Source organism: Dendrobates tinctorius, unplaced genomic scaffold (assembly GCF_039654945.1).
Source record: "Dendrobates tinctorius isolate UK_male_01 unplaced genomic scaffold, ASM3965494v1 ptg000011l, whole genome shotgun sequence".
In the NCBI taxonomy this organism is placed as follows: domain Eukaryota; kingdom Metazoa; phylum Chordata; class Amphibia; order Anura; family Dendrobatidae; genus Dendrobates; species Dendrobates tinctorius.
In genome coordinates this window covers 38,066,674-38,093,134 of record NW_027361679.1, presented here as the reverse complement: position 1 = coordinate 38,093,134, position 26,461 = coordinate 38,066,674, and the positions used below count along the sequence as shown (strand labels likewise).

At 46.9% G+C, this 26,461-nt stretch overlaps 1 protein-coding gene across 3 annotated transcripts; it reads right to left on the bottom strand.

The window, feature by feature from the left end:
* Window positions 1-1,804: 1,804 nt before the first annotated feature.
* COPS4 (COP9 signalosome subunit 4) lies at window positions 1,805-21,932 on the bottom strand. Of its 3 annotated transcripts, none has more exons than XM_073541251.1 (10): window positions 21,608-21,932; window positions 14,245-14,324; window positions 13,971-14,122; window positions 13,772-13,875; window positions 12,999-13,152; window positions 12,457-12,607; window positions 8,672-8,842; window positions 8,110-8,225; window positions 7,928-8,012; window positions 1,805-2,166 (listed from the first exon to the last, which is right to left on the bottom strand). In XM_073541251.1, coding segments are annotated over exons 2-10 (1,068 nt in total). In that variant the 5' UTR covers window positions 14,246-14,324; window positions 21,608-21,932; the 3' UTR covers window positions 1,805-2,032. The 3 variants fall into 3 exon arrangements, with proteins under 3 accessions (XP_073397352.1, XP_073397337.1, XP_073397346.1); XM_073541236.1 differs by lacking the exon at window positions 21,608-21,932 and adding an exon at window positions 20,980-21,052; XM_073541245.1 differs by lacking the exon at window positions 21,608-21,932 and adding an exon at window positions 18,424-18,573.
* Between the last annotated feature and the right edge of the window lie 4,529 nt (window positions 21,933-26,461).

The following is a 26,461-nucleotide window of genomic DNA, read 5'->3' as shown; positions in this document are numbered from 1 at the left end:
GAGGTCAAACGTTTTCTGTAAGTCTTCACAAGGTTGCCACACACTGTTGTTGGTATGTTGGCCCATTCCTCCATGCAGATCTCCTCTAGAGCAGTGATGTTTTTGGCTTTTCGCTTGGCAACACGGACTTTCAACTCCCTCCAAAGGTTTTCTATAGGGTTGAGATCTGGAGACTGGCTAGGCCACTCCAGGACCTTGAAATGCTTCTTACGAAGCCACTCCTTCGTTGCCCTGGCGGTGTGCTTTGGATCATTGTCATGTTGAAAGACCCAGCCACGTTTCATCTTCAATGCCCTTGCTGATGGAAGGAGGTTTGCACTCAAAATCTCACGATACATGGCCCCATTCATTCTTTCATGTACCCGGATCAGTCGTCCTGGCCCCTTTGCAGAGAAACAGCCCCAAAGCATGATGTTTCCACCACCATGCTTTACAGTAGGTATGGTGTTTGATGGATGCAACTCAGTATTCTTTTTCCTCCAAACACGACAAGTTGTGTTTCTACCAAACAGTTCCAGTTTGGTTTCATCAGACCATAGGACATTCTCCCAAAACTCCTCTGGATCATTCAAATGCTCTCTAGCAAACTTCAGACGGGCCCGGACATGTACAGGCTTAAGCAGTGGGACACGTCTGGCACTGCAGGATGAGTCCATGGTGGCGTAGTGTGTTACTTATGGTAGGCCTTGTTACATTGGTCCCAGCTCTCTGCAGTTCATTCACTAGGTCCCCCCCGCGTGGTTCTGGGATTTTTGCTCACCGTTCTTGTGATCATTCTGACCCCACGGGGTGGGATTTTGCATGGAGCACCAGATCGAGGGAGATTATCAGTGGTCTTGTATGTCTTCCATTTTCTAATTATTGCTCCCACAGTTGATTTCTTCACTCCAAGCTGGTTGGCTATTGCAGATTCAGTCTTCCCAGCCTGGTGCAGGGCTACAATTTTGTTTCTGGTGTCCTTTGACAGCTCTTTGGTCTTCACCATAGTGGAGTTTGGAGTCAGACTGTTTGAGGGTGTGCACAGGTGTCTTTTTATACTGATAACAAGTTTAAACAGGTGCCATTACTACAGGTAATGAGTGGAGGAAAGAGGAGACTCTTAAAGAAGAAGTTACAGGTCTGTGAGAGCCAGAAATCTTGATTGCTTGTTTCTGACCAAATACTTATTTTCCACCATAATATGCAAATAAAATGAAAAAAAAAAAAAACAGAGAATGTGATTTTCTGGATTTTTTTTTCTCAGTTTGTCTCCCATAGTTGAGGTCTACCTATGATGTAAATTACAGACGCCTCTCATCTTTTTAAGTGGTGGAACTTGCACTATTGCTGACTGACTAAATACTTTTTTTCCCCACTGTATATGGTACTATTTTCTTGCTGACTGCAGGAGGATCCCACTATTGTATTTGGTGGTGCCCTCCTTGGTTTCATTATTGAATTACCATACATGCAAACCAAGCAACAGTCACAGATAACTCCTCTAATTCTCCTCATATGAACTCCTCTCCCTCTGTTAGCCATGCAGCAAATGCTAGCTCTGACAAGGATTTGTAGCAGAGCCCAGATTATAACCAAGCTAGGCTGTTAGCACAGGGATTTCCAACATGGCCAATTAGTCCCTGTTCTGCCAAAAGGAATAAACACATTTAAAATGAAGGAGATGTACATTTTCTTGCCACCAGAGTTGGAGCAATGAGATCCTGCAGTCTTTTGGGTCCACACTGTCGCAGTAACCCCGTGACACAGAATCTCTTGAAGATGTACAGAATTCAATATCTTATATAAATAAAAGCAGAAGGCAGGGTAGACAAACAAATGACCTTTATTTTACGTGCATGCCTGAAACACGGCTGCCTTTTATCTCACATGCATCCTTAATGTTCAGTTCTTGGACTGTGGTCTAATCTTCACGGACATTCAATAGCTGAAGAAAACTGAAAGTTCTTACAAAAGTCCTTGCATTGTTCTCACATAGCCTGACAAGGTTTACTGTATTATCCTAAAGGGAAAATAGAAACACGGGGTATAGTCTTCACTGGGCCATCTGAGCCTCCATGGCCTGTGCGGTCCACTCCGGTGCCGTCTGACTGATCTTTTCTAGCAGGTTATTGACTTGGAAACATAATGACTGGATCTGTTTGTCCCACGTCGGTAAAGCTTCCCGAGCTGGGGACGCAAAGCCAAAAAAATAGGTCAAAGTACATTTCAACAAAGTTCTATGTAAGGATCAGTAGTTGAAGATTTTATTTTTTAGCACAAGGTTGGAGAAAAACAGCCATTTGGTGGCTGTGAGTGAGCATCCATCATTGATCTCATGGAGCTGTATGCTGTAATCTATAGCTTCCGACTCTGCCTTTCCCTACAGTATGATGCTATACAGAAACAAGAAAAGCCCCCCTAAGGATGAGAATATTTTTTTTTTACGTTAGTATCAAAATTTGGGGCCATTATTTTTTTCACCTGCAACTTATTTTTTTGGTTGACCTGAGTGTTTTTTTTGAGGAGGATGAAATGTAGTTTTGAATGACGCCATTCATTTTACTATATAATATACTGAAAAAAAGCAAAGAAAAATTCGAAGTGAAATGAACACACCACTCTGTTTACAGGGCAGGACTTCAACGTCATTCTGATTGACAGCCAGATTAAAGCTGCCTAACTGGAGAAGCCCACTGTCAATTAGAGTGAGATCGGTTGTCACATCCCGTCGACAGAGCAGAGTGGAAAAGAAGCTTCTGCTCCGTCAACGTGATGTCAGCAGAGTTCTGTGCCAGCGAATAATGGCGCAGTGCACATTAGGCTGGTAAGTAGCAACTACCTGTCGGTTTGTGAAAAACAAAAAATGTGTTTAAACACCAAGTCCTGGATATACCCTCTAAATGCTGGAATCTGAGTTTGGCCACATTCACAAGTTATGTATTTGGTCATTATTTCACATCAGTATTTGTAAGCCAAAACCAGGAGATTCTGAAAGTCGTAGTTACTCACCGGTTAACGGTATTTTTCGGAGTCCATGACAGCACCACCTGAGAGAGGGGATCCGCCCTCCAGGAACAAGAAATCCTACAGATACATAAGGGCGGCACCTCTCCCACGCATCAGTTGGTTTACAGAGCACAAGAGGACCGCAATGGTTAATAGCATAATTTATATACAATACTCTACACGACTATCAATTACCCGTGTACATATAAGAGGAAGAAGTGCACACCCAAATTAAACTAAAGGGAGGGACTATACGGGTGCTGTCATGGACTCCGAAAAATACCGTTAACCGGTGAGTAACTACGACTTTATTCGGTCGTCCATGACAGCACCACCTGAGAGAATTACAGAGTAATAATTACTTTAGGGAGGGACTACAGCCTGCAGGACCCTGACACCAAAGGAGAGGTCTGAGGAAGCACCCAGGTCTAGTCTATAATGGTTATAAAAAGGTGCTCGGAGAGGACCAAGTAGCTGCCTTACATATTTTGTCGATTGAGACCTCCGATCTCTCTGCCCACGAAGTTGCCATGGCCCTGGTGGAATGCGCCCTCAGCTTGCCAGGGGCCGGTTTGCCTTTTGAGGTGTATGCTAAAGAAATGGCCTCCCTAATCCATCTTGCTATCGAACTTTTTGAAGCCCTAAGGCCCTTTCTAGTGCCCTGATAGGAAATAAGGCATTATCTTTTTTCCAGGGGTCAGTAACTGCCAGGTACTCTAGGAGACATTTCCTAACGTCTAGCGTGTGTAATTTCCTTTCCTTATCGTTCGTGGGATTAGGGAGGAAGGATGGAAGAACTATCTCCTGAGTTCTATGGAAACTGGAGGCTACTTTAGGCAGGTATGCCGGATCGGGTGTAAGAATTACCCTATCATCCCTAAATTGTATGTAAGGAGGGAGTCTAGATAGTGCCTGGATGTCACTCACCCTACGGGCCGATGTCAACGCCACCAGGAGAGCCACTTTAAGGGATAGGTTTCTCGTGGAAGCTGATGATATACAGTAGGTTCAAACGGGGCCTCTGTCATGGCCGTAAGAACTAGGTTTAGATCCCATGGCATAAATGTATTCCTCACTATCGGTCTGGACCTGCCTGTTGCTTTAATAAACCTATTGATCCAATGGTTGCTGGCGATGTTGCAGTTGAACAGTGCCCCAAGAGCCGACACCTGTACCTTGAGGGTGCTGGTGGAGAGTCCCATATCCAGACCTTTTTGCAAGAACTCTAAGATCTGCGCTATGAGATTGGATTGTCCAGCTACTACCCCTGAGGTCTGAAGGAATTTTTTCCAGATCCTCACGTAGATTTTTGTTGTATCTGGCTTTCTGCTTTTAAGCAGGGTGTTAATTAGGGCCGGGGGAAAAACCTCTCTTTTAGCAGTGCCCGTTCAAACTCCACGCCGTCAGATGTGGGCCAGCTACCCGAGGATGGTAGACTGGGCCCTGGGACAAGAGGTCTGGGATGTTGGGTAGGACCCAAGGGTCAGATACCGACATGGTCCTCAGGCATGAGAACCATGCCCTCCTGGGCCAAAATGGGGCAATCACTATAATCTTCGCTTTGTCCTTCCTGACTTTCCTCATCACCAGGGGAAGTAGAGCCAGGGGAGGAAAGGCATATGCTAGCCTGAAGTCCCATTTAATTAGAAGAGAATCTATTGCCAGAGGGTTCTCCCTGGGATTCAGGGAGCAGAACCGTGGCACCTTCCTGTTCTCTCTGGTGGCGAAGAAGTCCACTTCTGGCAGTCCCCATTTTTGTACTATCTGGTTGAAGATGGACGCTTTTAAGGACCATTCTCCTTGCTTTAGGAGGTTGCGGCTTAGGAAGTCTGCCATGGTGTTTTCCTTTCCTTTTATGTGCAGAGCTGTTAAAGACAGGAGATGTTGCTCTGCCCACTGGAACAGCTGTCCTGCTACCTCCATCAGGGGCTTGGACCGAGTGCCGCCTTGGTGGTTGATGTAAGCCACGGTAACCTGATTGTCAGAGAATATACGAACATGGTGCCCCTGTAGATACATAAGGTTTTTAACTGCCTGCTCTACGGCTGTTAGTTCTTTCAGGTTGGAGGACATTTCCAACTGATGACTATCCCACAGGTCCTGAATCAAGGTTTCCCCCATGTGGGCCCCCCAACCCGTAGGGCTTGCGTCCGTGGTGACTACCCGGGTTATGTTATATTCCCAGGGTACACCTCTGGCTAGATTGTTCTAGTCTAGCCACCACTCAAAGGATCTCAAAGTCTGTTGGGACAGAGTCAACCGGCCTTCTAGATACCCGCCCAGGATTTTTTGGTGGCGTAAAACCTCGCTCTGTAGCACTCGTGTGGAACTGGGCCCACCGGACCGCGGAGATGCAGGATGAGAGAGAACCCAGGAGGGACATTGCCTTCCTGAGAGACATGGTGGGGTTATTGGAGGCGTTCAAGACCTGCTGACATAGGTGGACCAATTTTTTGGGAGCAAGACGACATTCCTGATTCTGTGAATCAAGGATTAAGCCCAAGAATTGCTGGACCTTCATGGGCTGTAGACAGGACTTCTTGATGTTTAATAGCCACCCTAACCTTTCCAAAGCCAATTTTGCTTTCTGCAATTGATCCAGACAATGGGCTGCTGTATTTCCTACAATAAGGAAGTCATCCAGGTAGGGGATTACTAGGATGTCTGCCTCCCGTAGATGGGCCATAACCTCCGCTATAACTTTAGTGAATACCCGGGGGGGGGGCAACTGCTATACCAAAGGGAAGGGAGACATATTGGAAATGCTGCAACGACCCCTCCAAATGAACTGCCACTCTTAAGGAAACGCTGATGAGACGCATAGATGGGTATATGGTAATAAGCGTCCTTTAAATCCAATACCACCATAAAACAATTTTCAAACAGCAACTTTATTGTGGAGCTAATCGTTTCCATTTTAAAAGGCCGAATGACTAGGTATCTGTTAAGCGCCTTCAAATTAATTATGGTCCTGTAGGAATTATCCGGTTTACGGACCAAAAATAGGGGGGAGTAGAAGCCTTCGCCCTTCTCTGCCTCTGGTACCTTTATCAGTACCCCCTTCTGGCATAGTTCAATAACTTCGGTTTCTAGGGCAGTCTGTTCCGCCAAGGAAGACCTAAGCGGAGTGGCTCTAAAGCTGCTCTGGGGGGACACAGGCAAATTCGAGCTTTAGGCCTGCGGCCACCAACCCCAGGTTCCAGTTACTGTTCGAGATCCGCGACCAGGCTGAGTAGAAGGCAGATAGCCTACCCCCCCACCGGGGGCCTCTAGTCATTGGGGAGGTTTCTTGGACTCACGGGATGCTTCTTGGCGTCCCCCTCCAAACATAAAACCGGTACCTTTTCTTTTCTTCCCATCTGCCCTGGTCCCTGGACGACCTCCTCCGAAAAAAAATCTCTTCCTAGCAAAGGGACGCCTATAGGAAGTGGTGGGTAGGGAAGGGAATTTCTTTTTATCATCGCCCGCCTTCTCCAGGAGTTCATCTAGGACTGGTCCGAATAGATATTCTCCCTCACATGGGATGGAGCAAAGCCGGAATCTGGCCTGGATATCCCCGGGCCAGCATTTCAGCCATATAGCCCATCGGGCTGCATTCGATAGCCCTGCGGCCTTTGCCGCCATCCTCGCAGAGTCTGCTGAAGCGTCGACTAAAAAGGCTGCCGCATCCTGGATGGTAGGTAGGGTTTTTAAGATAGATTCCCTCGAGGCTCTGTCCACTAGCTGTGCTTCTAACTGGTCCAGCCAAACCATCATAGATCTGGCCGTGCAGGTAGCTGCGACCGCCGGTCTCAGGGTGCCAGCCGACATTTCCCATGTGCCTTTCAAGTAGGAGTCCGCCTTTTTATCTAGCGGATCCTTCAAAGAGACCATATCATCAAAGGGAATAGTGGATTTTTTGGACGCCTTAGCTACTGCTGCATCCAATTTCGGGGCTTTGTCCCATTTATTCACCACAGGGTCCTCAAAGGGATATCGCCGTTTAAAGGCTGGTGGTAGGGAGCCTTTTCTTTCCAGTTTCTTCCATTCTCTATTAATTAAACTTTAGACCTTGTCGTTTAACGGGAACGACTTGCGTTTCTTGGGGTCTAAACCCCCGAACATTAGGTCCTGTGCTGACCGTTCAGGTCTGGCGTCTGTTACCCCCATGGTAGCCCTAACTGCCTTGACTAGTTTGTCCACTTGGTCAAGACCTACTTACCTGCCGGCACGGGAGACGGGCATCCACCGGACCCCGCCCCCACCTGCACCGCACACTGCCGTGAAACCCTGCGCGGGTCACCGTGGCGCTTCCAGGGGACTCCGCACTGCCCAAGGTAGGAGACCCCCCCGCTACCCGAGTCGGACAGCCGGCCTGGGGATTCCTTCGTCCATGATGGCATGATCTGTAGGGAATCCTGTCCTCCAGGAACAGGAAACCAACTGATGCGTGGGAGAGGTGCCGCCCTTATGTATCTGTAGGATTTCCTGTACCTGGAGGACGGATCCCCTCTCTCAGGTGGTGCTGTCATGCACGACCAAATAAAAATACGGAAGTGGTGACGTGTTTCTATTAGACTTGTCATTTGATTGTTCCACTCCTGGTTTTGGCTAACAATAATGCAGTAACATACTGACTAAATACTGAATGTGCGAGTGTGGCCTTTATCAGATACCGTTATTCGCTGCAGGAGTGTAGCTAAGTAGCAGCTGTCCTCATAATACCGATTGTGCAGCCTCAGTGGAACTGTCACAAGGATTAATAGTATGCCATTAGGTCAGTGTGCAGGAAAAGTCACAAACAAATGTAACTTAAGATAGTCTGAGCTACAATCTAGCTTTTGGGTAAATACATACACTAGTGATATTTTAAAAATTACTTAATGGCGAGACAACGTTTGCATAACTTTTCTCTATGCCACAGGCTTCATTAGTCGGTCAGTACATAAGCCAAGTAACTTACTCTCAAAGTGAACAATGCCATCAATCTGATCAATGAATCCGTTCATTCTGCCTTCTGTGATCATCTGAGATGCGATCTTCTCCGCCTGAAACACAGAACACATTTCATGGCACGCAGGTTGGGACTTTTACACTTACAGGATATTGGTACAGAAACTCAGAAGCCAGAAAGTGGACACTCACCTTTGCAGCAGGAATTTCTAGCAATGCGCCAAGCTCCTCAAATGTGATATTGTTGTAGAGTTTGCTTGCGGACAGCAAATTATGTTCTATGACCGCTCTATCCAGGATACTTGAGCCTTAGTAGGAGACAAAAGCAAGTGACATATGGGAGTTATTGCATATGGACTGTACATAACTGCATCATGTTGGCACAATTTACCATTCATGAGACACAATCACACAAGATTACAATACTCCATTGTGAGCTTCATTCATAGCATTGGTCCTTCACCAGCTCTGCCTATTTTGGCAGAGCTGGGAGAGACTGGTGTGGAAAGCCAAAAGTCGCAAAAAAATTTGCACAAATATTTTCCATCTTTTCAAAGCAACCAGTATTCGGGCTAAATTGCTTTTATAAATCTGGGTCTCACTTTCTATTCTCACAATGTGGCTATATTTTACCCCATAGCTTAGAACAGTGCCCTTATCACATTCATTCCTGCTTTAATAAGTGCAGAAACGTCACCCAGAATCAGCACAATATCACTGTGTAATGCTCTCTGATCCTTGCTGCATATCTTACCATCACCAGTAGTTGCTTTCTGATGCGGCATGAGCATGGCGGCAAATTCTTGCAGCTGGTTTCCTCGGATGATCCTGTCAAGGTACATCTTCTCCAGAATGCCATAGGCAGAAAGCTGTTGGCACCGCTCATCTTTAAACAGTGTCGCCAACATGCGTGAACGTTGCTGTCCTGTGAATAATATAGATAATATAACCAATAGGGCGCACCAGCTGTGTGAATAAGCCAGTATATAATTGCAAGGCCTAGGTGCCGCAACAGTGGGAAACACAATCAGTAGAGGAAGGGAAAAAAGGCACCACTGCAATAAGCGCACACTAAACCACATAGAATAAATTTTATTGATGCAAAAGGTAATACAGGGATAAAGTGCGGCATTGGTCGCGCTTTATCGACGACATTTTCTTTGTTTGGCTTGGAACGGTAGAGGAATGTGAGGCTTTCATGGGATCACTTAATTCTAATCCATATAACATCATGCTCACTTATGATATATCCTCTATTTCAGTTACTTTTTTGGACCTCACGGTTTCTAAGATGAATGGTGGTATCTCTACAAGGCTGTTTAGGAAGCCCACAGCCACGAATAGTTTGCTGGATTATACCAGCTTCCATCCATCCCATACGAGGAATGGAATTCCGGTTGGGCAGTTTCTGAGGGTGCGCAGAAATTGCACATCGGATGATGTGTTCCGGGAGGAAGCCCTTAATCTCACCAAACGCTTTAAGAAGAGGAACTACCCTCGGGGTAGTATTTCACAAGTGTACCAACGAGCAATTGGATGTACACAGGATTCCCTTTTGGCTCCACGGGAGAGGACTCGAGAGTCGATGCCTCGGTTCATCACGCAATACAATAACCAATGGTCACAGGTGAGAGAAATCCTTGGGAGACATTGGGGCATACTTACAACGGACTTGCAGACATCCGCTCTTGTATCGGAGCGGCCTTGCATCACAGCAAGAAGGGCTCCGAATTTTAGGGATATTTTGACGAAGAGTCATTATATGAGGCCAACTGTTGGGTTGGATAGGGGAATAACATTAAGGGGGTCATTTGCATGTGGCAATTGTACCATATGTCCCCATATGCACTCTACCCGGAACTATTTTGTGAATCCAAGAGATGGTACCAGACACAGATTAATGTCATATATTAATTGTAAAACTACTTGTGTGGTTTATGCGTTGATCTGTCCATGTCATCAGGTATACATTGGTCAAACCTCCCAGGAGTTACGTAGGAGGATTCAGAAACACTTCTCGACAATCAATTTGGCACGTATTGATCATGCTAAGGGTAAGACCTTGACATCTGTGGCGGCCCATTTCCTGACCCACCATGCCGGTAAGGTTGCTGGCACCATGGTGGTTGGATTGGAGAGGGTAGTGTTATCAAGTAGGGGGGGGGGGGGGGGGGGGGGGGTTCACCCAAGAAATTACTACTGCAAAGAGAGTCCAGATGGATCTTTAGCTTGGACTCATTGAGTCCGAGGGGGTTAAATGAGGATCTCTTATTCACGGGGTTTTTAGGTTGACTAACTATCTTGTCTCCCCCTTTCCTCTTTCCTTCCCCCATGCAGTCATTTGGTCTGGATGTCACCACCAATGCCGAGGATGGTTGGTTCCTTACTCCCCTGGATCACCTTCGGGATTTGCTGGGACTGGATCCTGTTTTCCCTATATGTACCATTAATACTAATAAAGTTTTGGTTACCGGCTGCTTCACTTTTGTCCTGTTAGATATGTTATTGGATGTTCTGAATTTTGGATGGGGGGGGGTCCTGGGGTTGTTATGCTGGCTCTGCTGATGCCGGGCCAGTTGGATCTCCGTAGTTGATACCTACATTATTGGGATTTTTGTACTGTGGGGTTGCTGTAGAGATCTATTACTATTGTTTCAGTAATTATATTGGACCGAATTGCGCTTTATAAACATTAGATTTGGGCTCATGGGGACTGTTTGGTTGGTTTTGGTTTTTTGATTGTTCATCATGGGGGTCTTGTGTTGATTGGTACAGGGTTGTATCTTGTGGGGGGTGATTGAATATGTTGGTCATGCACACTGATGTATATATGCTTCATGCGTATTTATCCCCTTCTCATTTTGGGGCTAGTTTATGTATGCCCAGTATTGGGGACTAAGATGGTGACATGGATGCTCTATGGACCACAAGTTCGTTTCGTGCATGGGTCTCTGTTATTAATCCATGTGGATTTTGCTAATGGGGACGTATATGTATTAAAGTGGTTGGTAGTTGCTGGCTGGTCTATTCTAATCTACCTTTTATTGTAGATTGGGGTCTAGGTTATGTCTCGACTTGGGCCTTTTTTTTTGCCCGCCCCTCATACCATCGAACAATTTTGTACCATGCTCTTGTTGCTACTATACTATCATGCCCTCCTTCTTTGTACATTTGGAGGTTAGTGCCATTAATTGGCCTTTCTTATTTCTTTCCCCTCAGGCTGTATGTTCTTTGTCTCTTTTTCCCCCCCCCCTTATGTACCTGTGCATGTGGTGTTGTCTGTGTCTGTCCCTATATGTCGCGCTCTTGGGAGCATTTTGTGTCTCGTGGCATTATGGCCCTGGTGTCACTGCTTTCTTCGCCGTGTTGATGGACACGGCATTGGTGTGAGGCCATGCGTGCTATGGGCAGGCCTGTTACGTCCCGCTGGACGTAGGCGCGGCATAGCTTGCGTATTGTATGCTCGGTTCTACATAGCAGACTGTGCATGCGTGGTGGCCATTTTTACTATGCGGCTTGCGTTCCATGGGAAAGCTCTTGCGTCCCACTGGGCGCATGCGCGGTGGAGCGGTTTTTATTTTGTGCTCAGGGTCGCGTGCAGAGCACACCGCGCATGCGTGGCGGCCATCTTCTTTCATATGACCGGGACGCCGGTCTATGCTTTCCCTCTGTTTACCGATGGACTTCCAGATGGGGGCGGCGGCCCCCCCGTGACGCATGTTCTTTCCACCTGGATCTTAGCAGGGTATTTAAGGAGCTTGGACCATGGTTAGTTACTTCCCCTGACGAAGCCACACGGGTTGTGGCGATACGCGTGGGGTATGGTCCTGGGGTAGCACCCACTTCTTTATATCTCTTATTGCAGCCTCACTTTCCCCTAGTGGTACCTTTAGTGTTTATGGGGCATAATTGAATGTTGGTTATATATTGGGCCACCTTGTGCTGTGGCCGCGTGTGGTATACATTCATTATCAGGTGTTATGCAGGGCTTGTTGCATTAAACATTGTATTACTGTGCAACAATTGCCCTTGGTCTCCATGAGCCTAAATATAGGGCATTGGTCATGGGTATTATAGTGGGGTTAGATTGCATATGGATTATTGTATTGGGTCTGATATGTTATATGTGCCATGTTTGACCTTATATACATTGTGGGTGGTTTACCATGTTTTATTGTGGTTTTAATGTATTACCTTTTGCATCAATAAAATTTATTCTATGTGGTTTAGTGTGCGCTTATTGCAGTGGTGCCTTTTTTCCCTTCCTCTACTGTGAATAATATGGCACCATGAACTTCTGTACAAAACAGTCACCATTATCCAGGTGACTAGAAAATAAATGCATCAAAATCTTGGTCTAATAAATATTTCAAAGTTAAATGTGGTTGTCTAAAGTTCATTGGCATCATGAACAGGGAATGGGGCAGATGGCAAATCCAAATCACTGCAGTGTTTCCCTGCCAGTACCACCTACCCTATTTAAATGGATAGGTAACCACGTAAAAACAGGAGACTTTTTTCCTTTTCAAAATGCCTTACCTGCGGAAGCGAGGATAGTGCAATGCAGCGCATGCTTTAGTGCTTCCATCCGCTCCGTTTCGTGCACAATGGTTTTGTAGGACAATTCATTGTACCTCTGTGCAGCTTCTATAAACTTCCTTCTGTAGTCTAGGACCCGGGCATAGCACACCTAGGCAAGAGAAAGGTATTGAGTACACAGTTCTGAAGGCAGAAAGGAAATGGTCATATCTACAATCAGGAAGATGATTAAACATTGCATATTTGTTGCAAAAATTAAATTGAGCAGTTTCTCCAAAATTAAAAAATAAACCACAGAACGATGCAAATGAAATGGGTTTTATAGAAAACTATTCACACATGCTGAATTGCAGTCGGACACAAGTGAATACAGGTTAACGATTTCCCACGATCTTATATATATTTATGACCAAGTAGTGCAGATACATGTCAAATGCTCCATCCCAGCATCATGTGTACATGACGTGCGCATAAAGAGAAATGTTGCCCAGGTACGATGTGGTTGCACCTGAACTTCATACAGCAACATTGTGCTCCATTACCTTGTAATGGATTTGTAGCTGCTCATTAGTGGACTCATTCTGCAGCAAGGAGGCCCGGTTTATGTACGCTTCAGCCTGTACTGGGTCATCATCCTCCAGATACAGCCGGGCAATCTTCAGGTAGGTTTCCAGTTTGTAGTCAACATTGTATTGTCTTGAGGAAGACACAGTTATATAGTTAATACAAGTAAGGGGGGGGACTGTCCAAGTTCAACCGCGAACAACAAAACATTTAGACAGGGTATAAGGCTGGTTTCACATTAGCGTTTTTGTGCGCAGCGCATCCATACCTATGTTTAACATGGCGTACGCATGGTCTTGCGCTGGCATGTGTTCGTCTGCGTTTTCGTGCGCATGCGTTTTTTCCAGGTGTGCGTCTAGACACACCAGACGCAACATGTTGCATTTTTGGGTCCGTCCAAAAGGGTAAAAAAAACGCATGCGCACAGAATGCATCAAAATAACGCATTACAGTCTATGGGAATGCAGGCGTGTGCAAGGACATGCGTTCGACTGCGCTTTCGTGCGTATGCGATTTTTGAGTAAACATGTCTACACACTGGTTTAAACCACCCCCTACACAAAGAAACATTGTTTGATGTCCCATTGGTGGAGTCTGTTTCAAGGATTTTCCTCCTGTGAAATGTGACACCTAGAGAAAGCATGCGCATAAAAACCGCAAACGCATGCACGTTTTTGCATGCGTTTTTACTTGCGCACAGACTCAAATGTGAAAATAGCCTAAGAGAGGAGTATAAAACTGATCATCTCACTTCTGTCCTGTTTCCAATGGGATCCCAACAAGAACTTGTGCTGCGTTTCTCCAGTCTTCTTCCTTTTCATAAATGGACGCCAGATGCTGTCTAATGGATGCGACCTGAAGGTAAGAATTGCAGTGAGACTTCCCATCCCTATGAGCTGCCCACCATGTAGGCTATTTTATACTACAGAATATGTGGTCCGGCTCCTCACCTGTTCTTCAAAAGAAATGACTCGTGGCTGGATCTTCTCGAGGGTGAAATGATAAATTTCCTTGGCAATACCATCTGGCAAACTTGGAAGATGCGTGCAGAAGTCTGTGAGCAGTTGTCGAGAAATCACTAGACTGACGTTCTCATTCACCACTAGAAAACGGGATAAGAACTCATTATCAGGAAATCAAAACATTGGGGGCAATTTGTTTCATCAATGCTTATGGTGTCACTTTTCATTGTAAAATGACATGTCATTTTACACCATATCTTACTTGCTTCAACAAAAGCTTTGAGAGCTTCAAGCTGCTCTGCACCAAGGAGCTGAAGGGCTTTCTCCAAAATCTGACGGTACCTGAAAAATGAGAAGGAAAAACTGTATTTAATATTCCCACACATCTAGAAATTACTGGATCATCTCTGAGAAACGCCAGCGAACATGAGGACAAACATTTCTGGGCTCCTGGTCATTTTCCTAATTTCTTTATTAGCAGTGCAACAGACTAGTAAGATACACGTCATGTGTAGTGTCACCATTGTGCACTACTTGGGCATTTTGGGTCTGGATCTGTAGGGTGGAGTAGAAATAGTCCACTGTATTCAACGGGAAACAGGACAGTCCTCAATATGCTGCAGAAAGACCTTTCTTTGCAGATACTATATAAATACCCTTTCTTAACTTTGTGGACCTATACCATATATACCTGTCTATGTACCCAATGTGATGAGTGTATGACGTCGCCATTTTGGTGATCATTGTATTCAGCATTGTAATGTGTTTGTGCGAAGAGAAAACGATCCACCTTCCAGTGCAAAATTCATAAGAATTCTATGTCCTGTATTGAAAAAGTTCAGAAGTACAGCATGCTGAAACACAGTATAAACATGAGTGTGAATGGGGATATGGTGATAGCATGTTAGAACTAGAGATGAGCGCAAGTGCTCAGGGGTGCTCGGGTATGCACAGAGTATCGAGGGTGCTCAAGTGACATGTTCATGGCCCTGCGGCTGCATGTTTCACAGCTGTTACGAGAGACACAAAACATGCAGGCGCGGGGACTCGAACATGACACTCGAGCACCCTAGGCAAACTTGGGTAACAAGCAGCTGCGCTCATCACTAGTTAGAACACCATACGCGTTTTGAACACAAGCTGCATTCTGAAACTTGGTCTGAAAGTTTAAGAAAGCAGCTTGCGTTCAAAACGAGTTTTGTAATAAAGGACATTAATTTTTATACATTTTGGATGGAAGCCGGATCGCTTTTTCTTTGCACAGAAGTCCAGCAGTGGCATGATACCTTGCTTCCACACCACCGGGATATACCTGGATACATCTCTAAGGGTGAGCTGGTGTGATACCTATGTGATATGTATGGTGTGTGCATGAAGATAGGTGTCCAGATTCCAGATTAGGTGATCACGGGTCTTATTATTCCTTTTTGCATTTAATTCAGCACAGTTTAAGATGGCTGAAGTGGTTGACCGCTACATGACCTGATAAAAGCATGGGGGTTTCGGTGAAAAAAAAAAAAAAAAACAATTATACAGCGCCTGCGTGACATGAGCTGATTACAAGCTCAAGAATTAACCACGCAGGCGCCAAGCAGATAGCTGAAAGGGTTGACCGCTACATGACCTGATAAGAGCATGGAGGTTTCGGTGGGAGACAACTATACAGTGCCTGTATGACATGAGCTGATTATGAACTCAAGAATTAATCATGCAGGCATCAAACGTAAACATGTTATATGAGTATTACTTACAAAAAAGTGTACTGCGCATGACTGAACTGATATCTGATCGTAAACAGCATATAACAAAGGGGGTTCTCACTGGTGAGGAGGGACATTCCAGGAGATTTTATGGACGCATAACTTCTGTGATGATGTGCTGCTGGATATTTCCTCCTCACCAGTCGAGTCCCCCGATGGAGGAGTGATGCTGCAATATCTGGTAATATATATTGATGCTTACTTTCTCTATGTTATAGATGATGATGATGATGATGATGTGATGTTAGACTAGTGCTGCTATAATTCATGTGCCTATAATACATATATATTGGACTATTAATAAACTATAAATTGTTTTACCGATATAAGACCTAGTAGTCTTCTTGCCTAATTAGGATATTAGTGAGCGCTACGTACGTAAGGGGCTTGCCCCTCTTAAGGTGAAAACTCGGTAAGACAGCTGGTTATATAGTATGCTCTATTGTAAAGTGCTTGTCTATCCATTTCTCACACTTATGTACCATGTCCTCCATTTCTATGCTATGTTTGTAGTGAAATATGTTTGTCCTGGTCCTGCTGTCTCCCTCTGTGCTATACCACCCTTTCATGTACATGATATGCTTTATGTAATAAAAAAAAGGGAAGACCAAACTGATGAAGAATTTAATCAGCTCACACGGAGTAAGTGTATGGATAAGATGCCGCATGAAATACAGCACAAGAAAGGGAGATCCAGCACATGCCCACAAATTACAATCCAGCCCACATCAGCAAGTGATTCACTGACGCGTTTTGAACAAATGGTTTTAATCATAGCACTAATAATTAAGAATATTTGGTCAGATGAATCTCTTGCTGGTGAGAGTTGGATTTTCAGTCATGCACAATAAAGCCATAAATCTTATCTTCAGAAGAGTACTGGACCTCCCCTTTCTTGTAATGTAGAAATTACAAAAACACAATAAAAACTAATAAATAGGTCAAGAACAGACAAGCAGCGCTGGAACTACAGGACAGATCAGGGGTTCTTTCACCATTACACTTCCTTCTCATATGCTGCCTTCTTTACGGAAGGATTTATCACCAAAGGGATTTATCACCATGGCAGTGCCAGGTAGTGGCAGAGACCCTTACATCAGGGCTGTATTACTTCATTTATTGCAGCGCTTTTGGTGTCCCGGCTATGTACATTGCATATATCCGGCCGCTGCCAGAACACAAACCAGCTGGTGCGTGTAGGACTGTGACCAAGCTCCCCGACCAATGTGACAATGACGACCAGGAGTCACCAATGTCGGTCCCAGACAACCCCTTTAACACCAACTACATGTTGAGCCAAGTTCATTGTTACATTTGCAGCTTTTTTGGTCTAGCTTTTGCGGTTCTTCATTTATGCCTTAATTCTTTTCTTTTAGTTTGTGCCATTTATAAACTCTACTTTTTATTTGTTGCCTGTGTGTATGGTGTGGTTCAGATGTTACAGGCAGATTCATTAGTTTTTGCATAAATGTAGTCCAGTCCCCCCTAGAGTGAGTTTATGCAGGCCAGTTATAAAAGCGGCCTTTTGGGTTTTAAAAGGGAATTTCTCACCAAGTTTTAGCTACCTCATCTTAGAGCAGCATAATGTAGTGGCAGAGACCCCGATTCCAGGGATGCAGGGATGTATCACTTAGTTTACAGGGTGCAGTACTTGTGATACAATCAGTTATTAGATGTAGCAGAGCTCAGAAAGCCGACCCTGAACCACACCAGGCTTTCTGTATACATTGTCTATTGACAGTGAGCTGCTTATCACAGAAGGGAGGTGGTCGGGTCTAGCAGGTGTGTGCCCTGTAGTCCAGCAGTGAATCTCCAGTTGATAGAAACTTCATTGTAAGTAAACAATAACACAACCCAGTAAGCGACACATTCCCGAATTCAATATTTTATCCCCTACATCATGATCTTCTCAGATTACATAGCAAACACCTGCTGACAGAATCCCTTTAACTCCCTGCCCCCATTTTCCAGATGTCTGCTTGCCGACAGTGAAAAAAACCATTCTTCCTTATATTTCATGGGTGAAAAAAAAAAAATCAACTGAAAAAGGTTGTTGGCACAGCTGCCGGGCAGGTGAGAGGACAAATCTGATATCTGAGCCGGCAAGACCAGATCGAGATAGAATCTCCACCCTGACGCATGGCCAGAAATATTTCTACTCACTGGCAGCAAGCAGAGATCTTGAAAAGTGAGGATTGGAAACAGATATTTCCATTTACACAGGGGATAGGCGTTATTCGCCCCTTACACCGATATAATTCATAGATCTCCAAGTATAAACACATTTCAGGCTACATTTCCTAAAGGAGGATCTGCTGCCATGTAATACCTAAATACTGATCTCTACTAGCTCCCTTATCTCTTCCACACAGCCAGGCTAGTGCTACACTGACAGCCGGAACCACCTGTACACGGGGGGGATGAGCCCACCGATGCCTCACGTCCCCCTCCCAGGAGACACGAGCCCACCGATGCCTCACGTCCCCCTCCATGGCAGGCGCGAGCCCACCGATGCCTCACGTCCTCCTGTTTCACAGGCATGAGCCCACCGATGCCTCACATCCCCCTCCATGGCAGGCACGAGCCTATCGATGCCTCACGTCCCCCTCCCTGACAGACGCGAGCCCCCCGATGCCTCACGCTCCCCTCCCTGCACACAGGGACACACATTCAGCACTCACTTCCCCGCCAGGTCCTTGTGAGAACCGCTGGCGCTCATAAGCTGGGTGAGATCCTGTCTGACAGAAGCCGCCATCTTGATGCTTCTTATCCGCTTGACGTCCCCATGACGTCATGAGCCAGCGACACACCGCCTACTGCTTTCCGGCCGCTCGGAGATGCCGTCTGTCAGAGCTACGGACGCCTGCGAGTTCAGCCCAGAATAGTTGTGCGACAGTCTGCCTCTGCTGGACGCGTATGGAATTACACTTACAGTGGCGCAAGACAACGCTGGTGACGGCAGAGCAGTAAATAGAGAACCATACGGCAAAACTCGGGACAAAATCTCGTCATGCGTGCAGTGTGGAGCAATGTCAGCTCCCATCAGAGACACAGAATGGTGACATCCTGGCCCCACATTAAGTGGTTATTCATCCCCATCACGTAATTGTGCCGCATCCCAAGAAATGACGCTGCGTCTTGTGCCGCTGTCACCGGAGAGGTTCTTGGAAAATTGGGACACCGATCACACCTCCGCTGACAGTGGCACACCAGAGCCCCGGGAGACGCCACGCTTACGGGACATCCTACAGATGAGCCATAGCCTGTGTGATGGGAATTCTAACGGTGCAGTGGGCAAGAGGCGTGCGGCGCAGTGGGCAAGAGGCGTGCGGCGCAGGGGGCAAGAGGCGTGCGGCGCAGGGGGCAAGAGGCGTGCGGCGCAGGGGGCAAGAGGCGTGCGGCGCAGGGGGCAAGAGGCGTGCGGCGCAGGGGGCAAGAGGCGTGCGGCGCAGGGGGCAAGAGGCGTGCGGCGCAGGGGGCAAGAGGCGTGCGGCGCAGGGGGCAAGAGGCGTGCGGCGCAGTGGGCAAGAGGCGTACAACGCAGGGGGCAAGAGGCGTGCGGTGCAGGGGGCAAGAGGCGTGCGGCGCAGGGGGCAAGAGGCGTGCAACGCAGGGGGCAAGAGGCGTGCGGCGCAGGGGGCAAGAGGCGTGCGGCGCAGGGGGCAAGAGGCGTACAACGCAGGGGGCAAGAGGCGTGCGGCGCAGGGGGCAAGAGGCGTGCGGCGCAGGGGGCAAGAGGCGTACTTTGCATCCAAGAAGGAGTTGGCACTTTCCCGACCCCCAGGGCACATAACTGCCAGCTCACCTTCCTCTGCCTTTGTCGACCAGTATTTTAGATCAGATGTGAAGATACTCAGATCTTCTGTAGAAAAAATAAGAAAAATCTTCCTTCCCTTTTGATTATACATCAATCAGCGGGCACATATATTTGCGAGGGGTGATGGCACGAAGAAAAGTCCCTGTCTGTTTCCCCATGTAAGGTCAATGGAAGCTGGATTTCGACCTACATTTAAAGAGGGCTTGTTGCCGCTCCTGACAGGTCTGTTCCAATAAGTGGTGGTATGGAATAACAAGTCTGCATCATCTTTCTTGGTGTGTCGTGTCCTCCCTGTCATCCCTTCTAGCAATGTCTGAACAATCTGTCTGATCGCCCATCCGGGAGAATCGGGTCAATTATTGTAATCACATTCCGATTGGATTCTCTCTGATGAGGAGAAGATGGAGAACAAAATATCTCCATTGTGTGGAAATGGGACTGCACTCAGATGCCATCCGATGGTTCCACGGACTTATTGACTTGCATGGCCGAGAGCGATCCGAATCTCAGATCAAACTCAACTCAGTCCAAGGAAGAAAAAATCTGACATGCACGACCCCACAGAATAATATTGGTCCGAGTGCGAGCTGATGTTTTATCGGATCACACTCATCTGCACCTGACTTTACTGCAATTCATGTCAAAGGGCTTGTGACCCCGACACAGTCAGCATTGATTAGAACCTTCCATCCACCCCGGCATCCTGGTGACACCCAGTTGTCACAGGCATTTCTAGTAGCAATGGGAGAGAAACGGTACAATGGAAAGTCCTAAGAAATGTCGCCATCATATATTATGGAGTACGCAAGCAATAACTGAGCAGGTGACAGGGTCAATAGCATCATAGCGCAATACATAGGTGCTCAAGAAATCCTTGCTGTATACTTCATATCACCATGCAATGCCGATTCAAATCTAATAACCAGTCACCCTTGATGCCCCTCAGCAGCACATGTGATGTCACAGACCCTCATATGGGGCCTCTCCTCCTTGCACTGGCCCAGGACCTGGATGGCACAAGTTGGTTCACTATCCCTAGATTTGATAACATGTGAGATATATAGCGGTAATGGCTACTAACATAGGGGGCTACTCTATGATCATAGAGTGCCGATAGATTACCATGGCATCTGGAGATCTGCTAAAGGATCCCATTGCCGCCATCTTGGTGCTCCTGGAACACTCACTCATATGCTGAGATCCATAGGTGACCGTGATTTTCCCATTATATTGCAGTATATAGTATAACTGACTGGATGAAACATATACATACACTGCGATTAACACAAACATGATCTCCAGTATACATATAAAAAACCTAAACATAGTTGGATAACATCTTCGAAATCAAAAAGCATAAAAGCCATTCAGCCAGCAAAGGGTGGCCTCACATAGATGGACCCTCACATTAGTGACTCACCTATCCATGCGCCCAGAAAGGCCTCTAATGCACTGAGGAATCAGGCATAGCCATAATTGAAGCCCAGCTGGGAAAGATGGGTAGATAATGATGCACAGCCTGCAGGGGGCCACACCCCCATCCCCACCAATGCAGGATATACACACACACACCCAAAACATTGTATCTGCACACCTTAACGACCACCGATATGCCTTTTAAGGCCGGGGTCACACCAAAGTAGAATACGGACGAGTGCTATGCGAGAAAACCGCATTAACCATTGTTAATCTCGAGTGTATTCAGCATGTGTGTAAAATCACAGCATGCTGCAATTGGCACCGAGACTTGGCCGAGTCTCAGGTCACTCGCACCCATATAAATCTATGGGTGCGAATAACACAACGGACATCACTCGGATATCATCCGAGTGCTGCGCGATATACGCCGGCAATGGAGGAGATGGAGAAATTAGTTTCTCTGCCTCCTCTGCAGCTGTGTTGTGATCCTCTCTGTGCGAGAGGATCGGTGCACAGAAGTGTAACAAGGTGGCACGAGGTGGTAGTCGTGGGCGAGTCCACTAAGGCACCTTCAGTGAGCACCCCGGCCCCTTGCACAAGAATAGACAGTCCTGATCCCAGGGGGTTACCTCAGATATATGGCTGCTCTCCATGCTGGAACAGATGCACCACACGTCACAATCTTTAGGTCCCAACAGTGGCAACTTGTTTAATGATGGTGAGGTAGAGAAGAAAAGATAACAATTCCTGAGGTATCCCTATTCACAGCAACGGCTGCAGCAAGAGAGGCAATGGCTCCCAGTTGGCTTCCAGGAGCAAAAAGTCTCTTGTGAGGCACACACACAGTCCTTGTGCCTGCTGCCTGACAGTCCACTGGCAGCTTGGTTCCTCTCCAGGGGTGAGATACGCTTCCAACAGGGGAGCACGTCTTGCCACGGGCAATCCTGCCTGGGCTCTGCTGCTAGACAGGGACTTCCTGTCCCTTTTGAGACTGCTGGGCCAGCCTCTTGGATTAACCCCTTATTTAACTTAACTATCTCATTTCCCTAAGCTACACATCACATGGTACAGTAGTTAAACATTGGGACAAGACAAACACAGCACAGCACTTTCCTTCTTGCTTTGGCTGCAGAAATTACCTGTCCAGGAGTAAGTAAGCAGGATGATGAGCTGAGCTCTCTGAGCAAGGAAAAGAGAGGGAGTCAGAGAGGGCATATCCTGATACAAGAGGGGGCATGTCGGCTGCTTCTCACTAGTACAGTGCAGGAAAAGAAGGGACAGCGGGACAGAGTCTCAAAATCGGGACTGTCCTGCTGGATCCGGGACGGTTGGGAGGTATGCATCACATGGTACAGTAGTAAAACATTGTGACAAGACAAACAAAGCACAGCATAAAAATAACACATAATTACATACAGGAAACATTACAAGATAATACACATTATGCATAACCCACAGTCAGGGCACTGCATGGGTACCACATCAGGGAAGGAAAGAGGGAGCAACGGAGGGTACCTGCCACCTCCTTACACCCCTCCCTCCTAAAACATGGTCGTCCCCAACCATGACATCACCTGCAGAGTTAAAACAGCAAATATATATAAAAAATAGCAACAATACAGTAGTCTTTAGTACATATTAATAAAAGAGTCTCAGTCTCTCTTAAAGTGGGTCCGCCTAACCCTGATCCCCATGCTCCTGGGACCGGTAAAACAGTTATCCTGGCCCGATGGCCAATTTATCATACAGTCTTGACCCGGCTTGATCCTCCGGTCCTTCTGACCAAGCTGTACCCCTCCCTCCTTTGACCAGATCACAGGCTTGTCAGAAAATTGGTGTGCTGTGCTCATCAGGGGGCTAATCCAAGGTTAAAAGGGAATAAAGTTCCGGGTGACATTCAGTTCTTGCAACAATCGCATGCACAGTTCCTGTCAGTCAACCCTCAAAGGGTTTTCAGGCCTGTGATCCAGCAGAGGAGGCACAAACATGCACAAATAAACTGGGAGGAGGGGGAAAACAAATGAAACACTGTCCTTACTCTGTGACAGTATTGACCACTTCTGACACATCAGTCCTTGGCATCATGCAGGGCTCACTGCCCTCACAGGATGCGGAACAGTCCCTTCATACTTTGGTGCAACCGGCACAACTCACATTTTGTTCCTGTTTAAAGGGGCTGTATCAGTCAACACATGGTGTAATGGGCCGCATGCGGACCCTGCACAACAATGTAGGTGTGGGATGAGGATCCGCTGGAGGAGGAGTCTCCACTGTTCCTTCTGCTCCACACCCACTACAGCAGCGGTTCCACTGCTTCCAGAGCTGCTAGCTCCAGTGACTCGCTTGCGGCCGCCACATTGTGTCCAGGCGCAGTTTTCCTCCGGTACAACGGCAGGAACCGTGGCCATTGCGATCGGCCACTCATGATGCTGAAACTCCTGCGGTGGCATATTGCCCTCGGGGTCCTTGCTCTTTGACAAAGGCAACCCGTTTCCCCAGCCTCAGAGGACTGTAAAAAGTAAGGGACCCGGCATTGACGTAGACCTTGGCTACAGTACTGATCTCCTGGATGAAGCCGTATCCCCTCGCCAGGTCAAGGTGCCGGACCACGCCGCTCGTCATTCGGCCAGCCACAGCTCCACCGGGGCGCTGCAGTTCCTTGAAAATGCTCCCGCCGCTTTTCCCAGATCACACCCCGGATGCACTGAGTCTCTATTACAACAGGCTCCCGGGGTTCCTCCAAATACGCACCGCTGGCGCTGGACGGGACAGGCACAGGCTGGAAGGACGCATGTGCCACTGATGCTGGGGATGACAGTGGAGTCGGGAGACAGGGCACAACTGGAGATGGCGGCAGGGCCATAAGAGACAAAGAAGCAGCGGTCGGGGCGGTAGGCAGATCGAATGGGAACTTTCTACTCATCGCCGCTACGTCCGGTGACAGTCCTCTTGCGCGGCCGCGGAAGCCAGTGATGGCGGCCGCAACGATCCTCATCAGTGCAGCGTCCAGTGTCCTCCAAGCTCCTTCCGGTTCCGGCTCCTCCAGTCTCGCAGGTTCCTTGTTCTCCACCAGCCGCTTGTCCGGCCACCGAAAAGGATGCCATTGTTCCGACCACCAGGTCTTGAAACGCAGGCCCGTCTCTGCCCGGGCCACGGATCGCCTCCAGTCTGGTGGGCGATGCCGCCGTGGAAGGATGCGCTGCGCTTTTCCATCTTGTCCAGCAATGGCGTCTTGTCCATCAACTGGTAGTCTGTCTTTGTCGCGCTCCTCCCATTCGTGGGTGGAGACACTTCCTGCTGCTCCACTCATTTCTCTCTCTTCACCAGGGGGTGCAGCCGTCTTTCCTTCAGTGCCAAATTTCCTCCATGACGCCCATGAAAGGTAGCACCCTACTTCATTTTTGCGCCACTAGCTTTCTCCTTGCTAGCGTTCGGCGCCATCTTAAAGTCACTGTCAGCAACCATCTTTAACTCTTTCACAGCAGTCAGCATCTCAAAATCACTGTCAGCCGCCATCTTCAACTCTTTCACGGCAAACAATTCACAAGGCTCGTGAGTGTTCTCCATCAGTATCTCAAAATCACTGTTAGTCCCTCGTCTGTTTCCAAATTGGGAAAGGTGTCGAGAACGCAATCTCAGCTGCTACCGCCCTGGTCGTAGACCCCGGATCCTTCTCTGTCAGTCTTTGGGTTTCAGGGCTGCTGGGTTTGATCCTGCCGACTATGCCAAATGTAAAGTGGGTATGGGAAGTATTCAGACCCCTTTAAATTTTCCCTCTTTGTTTCATTGCAACAATTTGGTAAATTCAATAAAATGTCCCTTTCTTTCTCATTAATGTACACTCTGCACCCCATCTTGACTTAAAAAAGCAGAAATGTAGAAATTTTTGCAAATTTATTAAAAAAGAAAAACAAATATCACATGGTCATAAGTATTCAGACCCTTTGCTCAGACACTCATATTTAAGTCACATGCTATCCATTTCCTTGTGATCCTCCTTGAGATGGTTCTACTCCTTCATTGGAGTCCAGCTGTGTTTAATTAAACTGATAGTACTTGATTTGGAAAGTTACACACCTGTCTATATAAGACCTCACAGCTCACAGTGCATGTCAGACCAAATGAGAATAAATAAGAATCATAAGGTCAAAGGAACTGTCCAAGGAGCTCAGAGACAGAATTATGGCAAGGCACAGATATGGCCAAGGTTACAAAATAATTTCTGCAGTACCCAAGGTTCCTAAGAACACAGTGGCCTCCATAATCCTTAAATGGAAGAAGTTTGGGACCACCAGAAGTCTTCCTTGGCAATGGCCGTCCAGCCAAACTGAGCAATCGTGGGAGAAGAGCCTTGGTGACAAAGGTAAAGAAGAACTCCAAGATCACTGTGGCTGAGCTCCACAGATGCAGTAGGGAGATGGGAGAATGTTCCACAAAGTCAACTATCACTGAAGCCCTCCACTAGTCAGCCTTTATGGCAGAGTAGCCCAACAGAAGCCTCTCCTCAGTGCCAGACATATGAAAGCCCGCATAGAGTTTGCTAAAAAACACATGAAGGACTCCCAGACTATGAGAAATAAGATTCTCTGGTCTGATGAGATTAAGATAGACGCTTTTCATGATAATTCTAAGCAGTATGTGTGGAGAAAACCAGGCACTGCTCATCACCTGCCCAATACAATCCCAACAGTGAAACATGGTGGTGGAAGCATCATGCTATGGGGGTGTTTTTCAGCTGCAGGGACAGGACGACTAGTTGCAATTTAAGGAAACATGAATGCGGTCAAGTACCGAGATATCCTGGATGAAAACCTCTTCCAGAGTGCTCTGGACCTCAGACTTGTTGAAAGTTCACCTTACAAGAAGACAATGACTGTAAGCACACAGCTAAAATAACAAAGGAGTAGCTTCAGAATAACTCTGTGACCATTCTTGACTGACCCAGCCAGAGCCCTGACCTAATCCCAATTGAGCATCTCTGGAGAGACCTGAAAATGGCTGTCCACCAACAATCACCATCCAACCTGACGGAACTGGAGAGGATCTGCAAGGAAGAATGGCAGAGGATTCCCAAAACCAGGTGTGAAAAACTTGTTGCATCATTCCCAAGAAGACTCATGGCTGTACTAGCTCAAAAGGGTGCTTCTACTCAATACTGAGCAAAGGGTCTGAATACTTATGACCATGTGATATTTCAGTTTTTCTTTTTTAATAAATTTGCAAAAATTTCTACATTTTTGTTTTTTTTTCAGTCAAGATGGGGTGCAGAGTGGGGGGGAGGGGCAGGGGTGAGCCTAGCCTATCTGCTGCCTGAGGCGAACAGCAAAATGACGCCCCCCCACACACACACAAAGTAAATTTTCATATCTATCCTGTAAAACTGAGTACAATAGTGGACATTTTGATTTAGATAAATAGAAAAAAAAAGGTGTCCAAACACAAGGATGTCAGCACCATCACACGCACATACAAGAACAACACGT